The following is a 15,504-nucleotide window of genomic DNA, read 5'->3' on the forward strand; positions in this document are numbered from 1 at the left end:
CAATACTCTCATTTTCTTTCTGACAGTCGTTACAGAACTGCTGCATTAGAGTTTCACTACTACTTACCATTCCATAAAACCCTTCTAATTTCTCCAAAATTTGACTCGCTGTAGCTGATTCACCGAGTGAAATCAGCATTGACCTTGCAGTTCCCTTGAGGGAATTTCTAATTGTCTGAAGTAATACAGCATCAGGCAACACCTGTGAATTTCTAAGGCACCTTACCTCGAAACTCCAGACTTCATAGGTCACTTCCCCTTTTTGAAGTTCCTCACTGCCACTAAATGTCGGAAGCTTTGGAGTTGTATTGAAATTACTCTGCAAAGTTGACATATTGAATGAGGGGTTTAATGCAGGTTGAAATTTACCTGGTATTGGAGAACTTGGAAATGGAAAACCTTTTCCTGGACCTGTCAGAGGTGTACTGGTTTTCATAGCCATGAAATAATCGTACTCTTCTTTTGTAATGACTTTATATTTTGGGTCAATCTTACCTACATCATGTATGAGCTTTTCTTGATCTTTTTCAGCCTTTTCAATCTCTTCCTCCCAGGACTCATGGTCTGATGCTTTCTCTCCAACTGTAGCCATTGTTATAATAAACACTGTTGTGACTAGAAAAGTAAAGCAGATCTTCATAGATTGTACAATCAAAGTCAATGTAATAAACCCTGTAAAAAAAATAATCTACAAAGTTATATCTCAAACTAATGATCAATATCACTACATTTTTCTTACAGTGTCACTAACACTTCAAGTATCACTATAACTTTCCACAAATCTTGTAATTCTCTAGATAAAGAGCCTAAATTCTCTAAATCTTGCTCTAAATAACTACCCTAATAAATCTTAAATCTACATCTAAAATAATGATGGGGTATGAAATAATGAGTTTGATGAATCCTGAAACACAAAGATGATCAACACAAAGATGACACTCAACACAACCTCCAAAACATAAAACTTGTCAACACTGAAACTTGTAAATTTTAAACCAAATTGAATATTCTGAAACAAAAATAGAGTAAGGTTCTGTCTCACAAATATTTCTCTCTGCTTTTTCACACCAATTTAATACCAAGTGCAAATAAAATGTTAGTAGAGAAGATAAGTCTCTGTACTATGTCTTACTATAAATCCCACTGATTTACCTACTTCCCTTTACTTTTTTTTCAATTATTTAGGAGTTTTAAACTTTTTTTTTTAGGCTGTTTAACACACTCTCAATCGCAATACTGTCTCACATGGATGAATTATACAATCAAATGACAAATGAAACAAATATTACATACAAAACAACAATAATCTACAAAGTGAAAGTAGAAATGTTTAAAAATAGAACATGACACACACAATCAACAGTAGTCAAATACCAAAGTCCACCACGATTTCCAGGTCGTCCAAGAATAGGCCGCGTCTATCCGTTTATAGGAATCGTTCAGCACACACAGTTCTTGGCACGAATGTTAATTAAATGGATAATCCACCAAAACATCGCTCGTCTCGGCCACATGAGGTATCCATGAATAGTTGTGACGTCACACTGCTTACTCGAAGCGCTCAGTGTAAAAGTAGTCCCTGTGTAGCTCGTAACTGCCGACACGGGTGTTCAGTGTTTCCAGCGCTGAATTTCTCACGTTGGGCGCCATTGTCACGGGTCTCCCAATCTCAGGGAATAATAATAATTCAACACAGTTCCTCAATAAAGGTTCATATATTTATTAGCTGACAATTACGATGATGAAGTATAAACGAACAAACGAATGAAGGTGACCTGCAATGAAAATGACACACTCGTACAAATTCACACACACTAATATATATTTAATTAGAACAGTTTAAAATAAGAATAAGACTTAATATTAATTCTTACCAGTCACATCAATTAAGGCACTAAGATTCCGTAAGGAATTTCTTAGACAAACTGCTCACGTGGATCTCTCGCAGGAGAACATCCAAACTATCGTCAATGTATCGTCAAGATTAAAAAGGAATAGTCAGTGCATAAGTATATATACCAGGACTCACACATGCGTACATAGCTACCACACCCCATACATACTGGTTTTACAACTCACACCTAGGATAAAAATAAACCACAAGACAATCACGTGACAACCAAACACTCACGTGACACAGAACACCGGACAAACCAGAATACACTACAAACACGATGACAATGAATGACCAGGTATGAATGAATGAATGAAGGAATTTACTACAGCTATCTACTATACTGACTTACTATACCAGCTGTACTAAATAATTATACTAAATAAAATAAAAACAAGTAATTGTCACCCTGTGACATTTGTATCTCCTGTCTTTTAAAAATTCCCAACCAGTCTCCTGATAAAGACGATTAAGACTTACGAGTTTCGTAGAACCGGTTACTATGCGAGCGGCTTCGATATTGATATGCTCCATTTTATTGACTAAATCATTTGACATATTATCCCATATGACATCACCATATTCTAATAATGGTCTAACGTAGGAAAAAAACAATTTTTCAAGCGATTTTCTATCACTAAGAAATTTGAGTTTTCTTAGTATATGAAGACGTTGAGATGCTTTCAGGACAGTTGTTTGTATGTGCATATCCCAATGGCCATTTTTTGAAAAATGTATGCCAAGATGTTTATGACTTTCCACATTTTCAATTAGTTAAAAAAAATTTGCTTTAAATTGGAGCAATTCTACATACACAATTCATTATTAATTAACTTCATATAAACAATGGTGTTTTTAATTAAGGAATTATATGTCCCCAACTTAAGGAAAAAAGAAAAGCATGCAAGAACTGAAAAAATACAGATGCGCAGCACTGTTAAGGCTTACTATAAGAAATCAACGGAAAATAAAAGTGCGAAAAAGGGGAATTTTTAAAATTCAATTTATTTTTATTCAGCAATTCTACTATCACAGAACTTAAATACTTATGGAAATAGCATAGTATAACATACTCTGTACTGTGTAGAGTTTGGTCCCATCGATGGACAGTCACATGATAAACGCATAGCAGGTACACGGAATGTAGGTCAATAACAAAGTTCAATATCGCAAGGGCATATCCCAATTGAAATTAAAAATTCAAGATATTAATTGTTCCTGTGTACTTTGTAGTTTCTGAAAAGTGCTGCTGCTTTGAATAGAATTCGCGTTTTAATACTTAAATGTTTAAGTAAATAGGCCAATGTCGAAATATTTTAGAATTTTACCAAATATTTTGTGTACTTATAAAATCACGGCCTCGATTTAAAGAAAGCAGCAGCACTTTTCAAGTTAAGGAAGATATCCTTTATCTATATTTTAAAAATGGTTCAGATCTATGAAGTGTATGCCCTTGCAAAAGTACGATTTTATGGGGCACCTCGATGTAAAATATACGTAACCTGTACATAAAACATGACATAATTAATAAAATACATTCTCTTTGTAGTTAATTAACAATCGCACTAAACAAAGGCTATACCTTGGTAATAATCGACTTTTTAAAATTTGTAAATAATATTCCGTTTAATAATAAAACACATTTTTCATTGATAAACAATTTCTCGATTTGCCTCATACAGCACACGAAGTACGTCATTTTTACCAGTATGACGTCATGTTTACAAGTTCATCGCAATGAGTGCTTAGTTTTTAACCAGCTACAAGGGATTTAACTAGCAACTTTTTTAAATGCATTGATAAGTTATAATGTTGTTTATTATGCTAAAACTGTTCAGCGTTGCACATTATTTCATTTACACGTTTTATGAGAACTACATAAATGTCATATTTTTGTGTGACGTCATAGTATGCTTTTCCCGTATAAATTAGGCCCCGCCCCCTTATTCAAGCCTTAACAATGCTGCGTGAGGAAAGAAAAGAGTTTGACTTTGACTTTTAAGCTAAAGTCAATAGGAATCTTTTAAGATCAGGAAAGAACTGCAAAAAAATAGGTTTTTTTTGCCCACCTACCTCCAAGACAATTTTCAATAGTTAATTTATCTGATGAATTTATTGATGATTAAATGGATTTTTATAAAACATTACTTAATTGAAAAACAGAGAAACAACTTTAAAATTCTGGTAAAAGTCCTGTTTTTCACTATAGAACTAAACGGAAAAAATTCTAAAAACATCCCCTCCCCCACCATGACACAAAAATTCCTTTTTACAGGTAATATGGACTGTTATTTCACACATTCATACCAAAGCTTTTTGTGTATCACAGGTGGAGGAACATATGTTTACTGACAAAAAAAGACAAAAATACTTATTTTCCACCAATTTCAAAAAAAAGATATAAGGAACATTTAATCATATCCAAGACTATTTCATAATATGGTGATGCTTGAAACACCGATTTCAATGAAAAATATCAACTTACCCCCCCCCCCTTTCTTTTCAAGACCTGGAATTATTGATAATTTACTATTTTAGTGCTGGTATTGAGACAACTTATCAATTACCCTTGAACTGTTCTTTGTATTTAACAAAGATTTTATGGCCAAATTGCTATTTATATTGAATAATGGGTTCCAAAATGTAGGTGGGAATCAAGAGTTAGTGTGCTTATTTCCTAATGTGCTCAAGTGCTAATACAAAATCTTACAGAGAATTATCATCCAAAACCTATGCCAGCAATAAATGAATTTCAGACGAATTTTGTAAAATTAAGAGAAAAATTTATTCACTGGGAGTAAAACCTTTATTGAATAAACTCAAAGAAAAAATTATAATCTGAAGACCATTCTTTTTTAATTAATAGTAAAAGATTTCTTATTTTCCTGAAGTTTTATTTTGGGACATTTATCATGTTTATTCGCCTTGACAAAATAAGTTCTTTTTTTAATGTTGACCTTAGCAAATTATAATCCGTATATCGCTACCTGAGGCATTTATGCAGGAGAAAGTTAATCATCAGACAATATTTCATAAGTTTACGTGAATCAAGAAACATCTAAAACATATGAAAACTGATCCTTTCATTGAAGGGTACAGAAATACATTCAGATACACACACACACTTTGACCAATAAAGATAAGGTAGGCCTCAGATCATGTGAATAAGGGGAATAAAACTTACCCTTAAATACAAGAACAAGTTAATAAAATGGCACATTTTTCACAGAAAAAAGCTGTTGTCTTTTTTCATGTGGCACTTGTATATAACATGATCAGTGGCACCACACAGTGTACACTTTCTCTGCCCAGGAACCCACTTAGAAACACTAGAACTTTCGTAAATCCCTGGTCAGAAGTGTCGGCAGTTGCAGGCCTCATATACATTTCATCATCGGAGCTCTGGTCTGTTTCCGACAATCCATCATCCTCACCCTCCTCGTCGGAAAAATGGGAGGGTCGCGTGGGGCAGTCACCACTACCGTTCTCACTGTCAAATTTACTGTCCAGTCCCCCCGTGTCAGCCTCTGTCTGCGATGGAGAGTCTCCATTTTGAGACACCTGACCTTTGCTAGCACTCTTTTGATTCGTTGAAATGTCACTTGCTTGACTCTGTAAAGCTTGCATATCGCTGTTTTGGGAATATTTGGCATTTTTTTCGTCCTCGCTCGCCAGAAACCAGTCATCTGGAACGTCATCCTCATTCCTGCTGCCTGTTTCTGAGGGCTGATCACCAGTTTCTACCTCCTCCATAGAGAACCAGTCCATCACTTTTTGTGGGGATTTCCCACCACTAGCACCACTACCTTTATTGCAATTAGCATTCTGATTTTGGAAGCGCAATGGATTTTTATCTCTGGTGGATCAAAAAGGATTGACCCTCTTCTGAGACTTATAAAGATTTTCAGATTTCTCATCTCCAAAGTCTGATTTCTGCACAAGAGAAGATGAATTTGAGGGTGCAGGAAGCCCTTTTTTAACACGCCTTCCCCTCCCTCTGCCCAAAGATCTTTTTTCACTGCCACTTGAATCCTCTTCTGAGCCAACAGAAGGAGATTTTAAATTTGATCTCGTTAAGCTTCGTGTTGAATCCCACCAAGACACTGGCTCTGGGTCTCTAGATTTCTGCTCCTCTTTCAGATCCTTCGTTTTCCTATTGCTAGAGTAAGACACTTCCTTTCCTCCCGACTGCCTAATCTGTTGATTTTCCGTTTTAGAGCCATTATTTTGCTGGAATGTGGAACTCTGAGCTTTCAGTCCTGTGGGATTTGATTTAGGCTCTACCAAAGCACAAAGTTTGTTCTTCAACAGTTTGCTTTTTCTTTCATCTTCCGATTTTTTTATTGTATGATCACTGGACAGAAAGTTTGATTTAGATCCAAACACCATATTGTCTGACCAGTTTGTAAAGTTCTGCGTGGGTTCCGACACTACTGGGGTCTCTTTAGGGCTCCTCAACTGATTCAAATTTCGCTTTCTGAGATTGTCTGGAGAATTAAGAAATGAAGATTGTCTGATGTCCGGTGAACTCGGAAATGATTTATCCTCTGCAGAAAAATACAATCCACTTGTCAGCGACTCTGGAGTCTTTCGGACACTACTGCTACTTCTTTCTGGGCTGCTCCAGTCTGGAAGTTTCGGACTGTCCAGCAACCGATTGGTCCAATCAGGCACTTTCGGACCTGACAACTTTGGCCACTCAATGTCTTTCTTTGACTCTACAGTGGTGGCTTTTGTGTTATTTGTCAGCGTTTTTGTTTTGGATTTTTTCCATGGTTCAGATGCTGGTGCAACTGTAGAGGGAGATTCTGCCTGTGATCGTTTTTCTAAAAGGGTGAAATAAAAAAAATAAATGTAATAGATATAAAAGTATGATTATAACCACAAGTCTTTGACGAGACTCTAGCATTTGAATTTGAAACTATTGAAATCAGACCAAAACTATAGGAAGAGTATCATTTTGAAAATATTTCAAAGAATTTTCTAGTTTTAATTATCATGACAACACCATTCATTGAAATCAAACTGTTACACAGAATTATGTATCTCAATATAGCCCACTTGTGTGCCAAGTTATACTGCAGACAAATTATTACCGGCCTTGCCAACAGCAGCGACAGATTCGTACAAGGCTTGGTTATTGCATAAGTTATCTCGACTTTTTTTTAGGTGAGCTCTAAAAATATTTAAAATTTTCCCAGAATCAGAAGGTATCCCTTTGTCCCTGTTTTATCTACATCTTCTTTGCCTCACCTGTGATTTTGATCATGTCTGTCTGTACCCCCTTGTCTACCATTGTCAGAGTCCTGGTCTGAGTACACGAGTGAACTTCCTCTTTCTTTGCTGTGGGTGATACCACAAACTTCTCTATGTACAGATCCAGCAACTTTGACCGCACCAATCTGAAATAAATGTACCACTATATTTGACTAGCCCACAGGAAGAAATTGTCAAATTATGTTTGATTTTATTTCTTATTTGAACAAAAGTATCCTAAATTTCAGCAATCACAGAAGTCTTAAAACCTCGAAATGTGGAGGTCATTACCATGCTCCTACAAGTCTGAAGTCAAAGGACTACCATCTGAACAGCTGAGAGATAAACAAGAATAAAACATAACCTGTTTTTAAGGACACACTATACACTGTGTCTTGTAAAGTGGGTTTTGGAGGGAGGGGGGGGGGTTAATTTAAGATCAAAGGATAAGATCATTTTATTACTGCAAAATATATCATACAATTGGAACTCTTTTGTGTTCAGATTACTGAGAGCCCCTAATGTTGCTGTATAAAAGGAAATATTAAAAACCCTCCTCTACATACCTTTCAACCTTTGTCACTAGGGATCTTATTTCTACACTCTCTCTGCAGCCGAACTTTTTGTTCAGGATAGAGACGATAAATATGAGATTCCACAATGCACCACACAATATGGAAACATTCGATGTAAAGCTCCTGTAATCTGTCCTGTTCCAGCCTGAAAAACAAAACAAAATATTTTCTGATAACGTTCCGTTTATTGAATCTAGACTATTCAAATGGCTTATGAATTTTTACCTATAATATTCTATTAAAAAGAGATTGATTTGAAATTATACTGCAATTTAAAGTTTTATCTAAACTTACAAATTGAATCAAAATGTAATTCAAAAATTAAAATTTCATATTCTGTTGAAAAAAAATCTTATATATATGATAAAAATGTTTTTTTTTTATTCAAAATCAAAGTATATAAGAAAAAATTGAACTGGTGGATATATCATAGTGATAAACACGAGAAATAGTGCGTTTGTTTTAATTCATTATAATTCAATTTCTATGTTTATGTCTGAGATTTGAGATAGGTATTTACTAAATAAATCTAGAATTATTAATTTAATTTGAAATAAACCTGCAAATATTACGTTTTATATGTTATGTCCAAAAGAATAGCCCATTGCAGAGGTGTTGAGAGAGGAAAAAAACTCTGCATGGGAGATTTACTGTTTTGTTGAATATTATTCACTTCTCCAAAGCTGATTACATCATCTCTTGAATTTGGTTGCTGTCCAAAATGTATTCAAATCTCAAGTCATTAAAATTAAATACCATAAAAATTAATACATGTATGTAGACCTACAAAAACTACTAATCAGATATCAATAAAAGATTATACTATAAAATTTTACCAATGCCAGATTTCAAATATTGTTTATTATAAATACACACGGAGACACAACATACCTGCCGGACCAGTGAAGGCTCATTGTGAAGATATGAGCTAACACCTTACTGGCCTGGACATGAAATGGACTCCCCTTCGTCTGGATCTGTAGGGAAGTAATTTTTAGATGTGTTCAAATGAAACAGACAAATTTCAACCGTGGAAGTAATAATTGTTCTGAAAATTGTAGAAAATTTAAGTATGGGGAATTTAAAACTAGTTTTCATGCAACTACCCACTGCTTACATTAAGAAGATACCATATATTATTCTGGAATCATGCATATGGATATGTTCCCAACATATGTTTGTGCTACAGATTCTTGTACCGGTAATCAAAATCATGCATAAATTATGCATAAAATTTTGCCTTATTTTCATCCTCTGAATTTTTTTTCAAATCACTTTTTACCTTGATATAGTTTTCTTAAATTTTCTTACAGGACTGGTAAAGACAGTCAGGAAAATCTTCTGTCACTAAATCAACACAGATATACTGTATCAGTGGAAATTTAAGGAAGACGCAAATTTATTTTAGCAGTCTTAATAATTGATATTACATTTTTAGTGCGATTTAATTTTAAAATCTATTTTAAAATGCTCATTTAAGAAACTATTACAAATAAAACGCAATTATTTTTAGCAATATTCAATTTTAGTGTCGATCTCAGCACTCTCGCTAATATGCCAATATTTAATCCTGGCTAAAACTTCTGCTTATATGGTAAAATGAAAGACTTGCATTGAAGTACTTTTTACCTGCTATTAGCAGTTTCATCCACAAAAATTGACTGTATGCAAAAATACTTTCTTTATTTCATGTCCATTATCAACCAAATAATTAGTCATAAAGCTTGAGTTTATTCAGACCGTTCCTTAAGTCAGCTGAAAATTAAAAAAATCTTTAAAAAGTCTTCTCAAGAACCACTGGCCAAGGAAAGATGTTACTTATGTGGAAACATTTTCATGTAGTGTAGATTCAAGTTTGTTCATTTCACTTATTTTTAATTATCTCCCCTTGGAATAGGGTGTATGGCCCTTCATTTTAATTAATTTGAATTCAATTCTCTTCACCCAAGGATACTTTGTGGCAGGCTCGGTTGAAATTGGTCCAGTTGTACTTTAGAAGATTTTTTAAAGATGCCATTAATTTTCACTAATTTTTAATTATCTCCCCTTCTAATAGGGTGTGGCCCCTCATTTACAAAAAACCTTGAACCCCCTTCACCTAAGGATACTTCGTGGCAAGTTTGGTAGAAATTGGTCCAGTGGTTCTTGAGAAGAAGTTGAAAATGTTAAAAGTTTACAGACAAAGAGACAGCTCGACAGACGACGGACAAAATGTGATCAGGAAAGCTCGCTTGAACCTTTGGCTCAGGTTAGCTAAAAAAAACTCTTAAATATATTCCCCCTGAGAGACCGACTATGACACAGTGTAGGGAAACAGAATAGTGGATCAATATATTGAATTATAATATTTACAAGGAATATAAAAAAAATTGAAATATTTTTATACAAGATGGAAAGTTAAACAAACTGTCAAAATATTATTCACGTACTGTGGTTTCATTCAGGTTTTGTACATGTATTATCAGAGACTTTGGAGTAATTAAACTGAGCCATACAGTATATGACTATGTGTCCTTCATCCCCTTAATCACCTTCAGAAACTTCATAATTAGGAATCTCACATTGAGTATGACTGGAGTACAATGCTGGAAACTACTAGTATATGTATAGTAAATTATCATAGGGTTTTTATAAATCTACAGGAAGGAATCAAAAATTACAATTAACAGAGTATTTTTTTAAGTTTTAGTAACAATAATAAACACAGATGAAATTTATAGTTATATATAGTTGAAATATATAGTTATATTATTAGATAATACATTGTTAATATAGTAAGAATTGACAGCAAATATGTAGAATCCACACATGAGAATATACACAAATTTTAGTGATTGAATCCATTGATGTTATATGGCATCTATTACGATTTCATAGGATGATTAATGAAAATTCAAGTAAATTACACTGTGTATTGAAACACTTTGACAAGTCCATCATAGTATCCCACCCACAGTGTAGACTTATATAGTGATAATCTGACTGGACCATTCATTTCATTCTCTGTAATTAAGAACTTCAGGAACTCCCCGTCAGGACTCAGGAGATGGATGTGGTTGTTGTTAAAGTCAGTAACAAGGATGTTACAGAGAGTGTCACACACTGCATCACCTGGATTAAAGTCCCCTGTCAGGTTCTGTCCACGGTAGATAGACTTCATACGACCAGAGGGAGAAATAATCACTAGTTCACCTGAAGTGTTACTTGTAAAGTTAACAACACAGATATCACTATTACTGTTCTGTTTGACTCTGTTTGGATTTGTAAACATTCTGGTGTGACCGTCCTCCTTGTACTCATACTCACGGATGACATCACCCGTCACTGTGATGTGTCTAACCTGACGTCTGCTGTGTGAGTCTAATTTGTAATGATCTGAAACAATGTCTCTCAAGGTGACCAGTAGTCCATCGTCCACCGACTGACAGATTCCTACAGGTACCAGTGGATATAGACTGACGACTGTGGAGACAGATCCTGATGGTGACAGACAGTTGATGGAACTGTAACTAACGTCAGTGAAATAAACATCACCAGTATCAGCCACACACATGTCACTAGGAACAATATTACATTCATCTTTTTTCTCACCATCTTTGTTTACTTGTGCAATGTAATGTGACTCTGTATCTCCTATGTAACACTGATCTTCACACAATGCACTCAATACAACTATTACTTTATCTCCATATTTAAAAGAGTTTGTTTCAGTCAAACTGATATTGTTTAAATCGTGAGTTTTTCCTATCATATTCTCCATCATCTCATCACTGATTTTTCCTTTAACGTATCTCAATGAATAATTAAAGTTGTTAAAATTAACATCCTGACCAGACAGCTTTTTTGACAGTTCCATGTGGTTGTCAAGGAAGCCGTAATCTGACATGGTGCTGTTGTTGTCCTCCATAAACTTTACCATCTCTTCTATTTCTTTCTTCTTTTTGTTTAGCTCAGATTTCACACTGTTCAACTTTTTATTTTTTTCCTCCACATCCTCTGTTAATTTTCGTTCATTATTTTTCCTGATTTCCGTCAACCTGGCCATTATCTCATCAACATGCTTCTGAAGCTTTTTAATCTCAGTGTCACACAGTTCTTTATTTCCTGTGATCTTTTTTGACACTTCCTCCAGATTTTCTTCAATCCCAGGCAGATTCTCTTCCTTGATCTTCTTTAGTAATTTAAGTAGATTTCTCCTCTTTTGGCTGGCTGCCGTGGATATAGTGCTCCATTCATGTTCCTTATGATTTGTTTTAGCACATTTACCACAAATAAATTCATCACAGTCCTCACATATAACATCAATAGGTAAATCGTGGGTTTTACACATTTCAATATGCTCTTGAGGAGAGCCCAGTGGATATTTTGGTTTACTGGCTGCCATGTTTGTTGAATATCTTCTAGCTTTGACCTAGATTTGAAGCAGCGATAAGGTAATTATACACTGTGAAGTGATTTGGACTTTAAACCGAGATATTTATAAGTTATATGATATACACAGTCAACAAACAAGTGTACCTAAACAAATCACAATAAAAACTAGGTGTATTAATTTGTCACTGTATTAAACATGTTAAATTTTGAAAATATATCTAGCATTTCTTGCACTGGTTCTAATGTATTGCAAGTTTTTACAGGGATTAAAACAGTTTTGACACCTTTTTGAATTCTTGGCAGATAATGTCACTAAATTGTGACCTTACAAGTAAGACCCTTAGAAACAACATAAAAACAAGAGGCCCAGGGGCCACATTGCTCACCAGAGCAACTGGCTAGATAAAAAAAAACAAAATTCAGTTCAGTTCAGCATTAGAAGTTTAAATATAAAACTGGGCTCAGGGAATAGGGGAATGGGATATTTGAACAAACTTAAATCTATACTTCCTATGGATGCTTTTAAATTAATATAATGCAATACATATAGTGCCTTGCTGTTTATAAGATGAAAATTTGATTGATATAGCCTTTATATTCCTTTGAATAACTATGATCCTGGTTGGTCATAATTTCAACAAATTTAAATCTACATCACTTTTTTAATGTTATTATATTGATGATTAATCATGGCTTTGTTGTTCTTGTGAAAAATTTTAACATTTTTTCCTATGTATTACAATGTAAAACCCTAACCATCCATAGTGGCCTCACTATACCCCTGGGGGTCATGATTTGAACAAATTTGAATCGACACATGTACTCTACCCGAGAATCTTCTTTTTCAAAAATTACATCCATTTGTCTTTAAATGTTACCAATTTATTAACACAATTCTACATTTCCCCAATAAATATAGAACTGAGCAAACTTTCAAAAATCCGAGATACGGTTTTGTGAACAGACATTTGAGACGTATTCTGGCCAGTTTTCAGAGAAATTGGCCAATATATAAGGGAGCTGAATCCTTTGAAATTATACCACCAACTGTCTGATTTTACTTTACAGAAGAGGGCAAAAACCCATTACACAACAAAGTCTGCCAAAGCTAGAAATATATGACAACTTGGATACATGTATTCAGCTTTGGATACCTGTTACTTATCCATATTTCCTATGCGTATTCACAAGAATGGGAGGTTCTACTCTTTATTTAGGTGCTTTTAATGAAGTAAAATAGGTTCAATTCTGAATCAGAAAGATTTCCTGGCATGATGGCAAGAGCTAAGCTCCACCTCCTATTTTATGGTCATTAGTGATCTTTTAGATCTCCTTCCCTAAATCGAGAGTCCCTGTAGTTTAATTACTGATAACCTCTGTGTGGCTAGTGAAGAATTCCTCAAGTGGTCCAATGATTTATTGCTTCTTTCAGAAGCAGCAGTGACAGACCAAATCAGAAGTTTCAATAACATTCACATGTGTTAGTGTTTATGTATGATTATTGTTAAATATTAGAAAACCATTTAATAATCAGCAAGAATTTTTCATGCAATATAAAGCAGTAATTAGCATTGTTTTCTCAGCCAAAAATCTCAAAATTGACAAAAATCTTGAACAAAAAAAAACTTTGGTGTATCCTTAATAAAAAGATTCATCTTCATGCTGTCAAATATCTGTTTGAATGATCAAAATGTCCAAAAACTTTCCACTTTCATGAGCAAAAAATACGATTAATAATTTACAAATGAAAAGACTGACATTTCTTCCAAATCTCGCTGTTTCGTAATAAAACATTTTATATCAATGAATACAAACTACAAATCAGGTAACTACCTTTATTTTTTTCAGTGAACAAATTGCATCTTCTCCATAAATAAAACAATTATACGTATGCAGAACACCTGATAAAACAACAAAGATTATTTTCATCAGCTTCATAATGCAGTTTACAAACAATAAATGCTGTCAACAAATTAAAAATGCTTGAAAAGGAAAAAAATCTTTTAAATTGTTTAATTTCGATCAAATATACTCCATACTTTTATCTTTCTTAAAAGACTGATGTCTAATATAAAAACATGCTACCATGACACTTTTGAAAAACGTTTTCGAAAGATGAAAATTACTGTCTTATTACAATCAAATGAATGTATTCTATCATTTTAAATCAAATATAATTATTACATAATTTTAATCAAGAATTTAAAGTATATTCAAAGAAAACCTTATTCTAAATGACGGCATCAGCTCAGACTTCAAAACAAAACAAAAATTGACACCTAGCTCTTCTTTAATGTACGATCTAATAATTTTAAAAGTAGCAATATTAAGTATTATTCAAAACCATATATAAGAGAAATATTCAGATTAATAAAACTAACTTGCAACACATTAATTCTGTATGAATTTAAAATTAAATACTTACTGTAACATCATTTCATCAAAATAAACCTCTCCCTACCTACCATCTGACAAAAAAAAATAATTTAAGGGGGATGTACAAGCCATATTGGATCTAGTCTGGTGTAAAATAAGATATACCAAGAATGCGCTTAATACTTTACTAAACTAGCCTAAAGTTACTCAAAGTGCTAATGCACTAATTACCTACTGTTAGAGACCAAAATCAGTTAATAATTAAGTTTATTTTGTTTTAATTAGGAGGAAATTAATCATGTTAGAACTGCGCAGCTACAGCATTCACGAGATGAAAAATGCATTGAATATTGTGTTAGTTTGATTCATTGATAATATGGCTACAAGCATTTGTTTAGTTTTTTTCTTGTCATTATCCATAATTCTTGAAAATTTGATTTTTCATATGGGTGTCTTCCTGAGGCCATGTGTTTATTTCGTCCGCCATTCCTCTGTCACACAGAGTTCGAATGGCATTGGTTCTAGAATAAATGCGATCATAACAACATCAAGACAAGGAATTACTAAGTAATAATCATTAGGTTACATTACTTACTACTTTTATTTGTTGCATTGCATCGTCTGATTAATGAAAAAAAAGCGATTTTAACCCCACTCCAGCAAATCGGGAAAAACTGTTCTGTTTACAGCTCGAGTTTCCTCGATAATATCACTCCACTGAGCACGTGGTTGGCATGTGCATATATCTGCTGTGGATAGATGCGTTTATTACCATGATTATATTTAATTTTTTATGGAAGAAGTCTTGATGATTTGTTAATTTCTTTAAAACTCAAGAAAAAAGATAAAAACATGTCCTAAACATATGTGATTACGGCGATAGAAGTTATTTTCAAATGGGGCACTGCAAGGAGGATGCTTAGCATTTAATTTGAAAATGTTAAACAATATGCGGTGCATGAAAAACAAATTGTAATTAAATTGTCTTACATTCGAAAAGTTGGTACGTGTCTATTTTGTTTAGCAGTT

At 33.8% G+C, this 15,504-nt stretch overlaps 1 protein-coding gene and 1 pseudogene across 1 annotated transcript; both read right to left on the reverse strand.

The window, feature by feature from the left end:
- Nucleotides 1–5,117: 5,117 nt before the first annotated feature.
- Nucleotides 5,118–7,303, reverse strand: LOC134268702 (uncharacterized; annotated as a pseudogene).
- Nucleotides 7,304–10,487: 3,184 nt separating this feature from the next.
- LOC134268701 (uncharacterized) lies at nt 10,488–12,109 on the reverse strand. Its single transcript, XM_062750945.1, has one exon. It carries the CDS (start codon nt 12,107–12,109, stop codon nt 10,628–10,630), a length of 1,482 nt encoding a protein of 493 aa, XP_062606929.1. The 3' UTR covers nt 10,488–10,627.
- Nucleotides 12,110–15,504: the final 3,395 nt, after the last annotated feature.

This window comes from Saccostrea cucullata, unplaced genomic scaffold (assembly GCF_032062105.1).
Source record: "Saccostrea cucullata isolate Sc308-1 unplaced genomic scaffold, CSIRO_AGI_Scuc_v1 ctg16955, whole genome shotgun sequence".
Classification (NCBI taxonomy): domain Eukaryota; kingdom Metazoa; phylum Mollusca; class Bivalvia; order Ostreida; family Ostreidae; genus Saccostrea; species Saccostrea cuccullata.

What these genes read in the sequence shown, in the direction of transcription:
- LOC134268701 (XM_062750945.1), bottom strand. Translation starts at nt 12,109, where the DNA reads ATGGCAGCCAGTAAACCAAAATATCCACTGGGCTCTCCTCAAGAGCAT.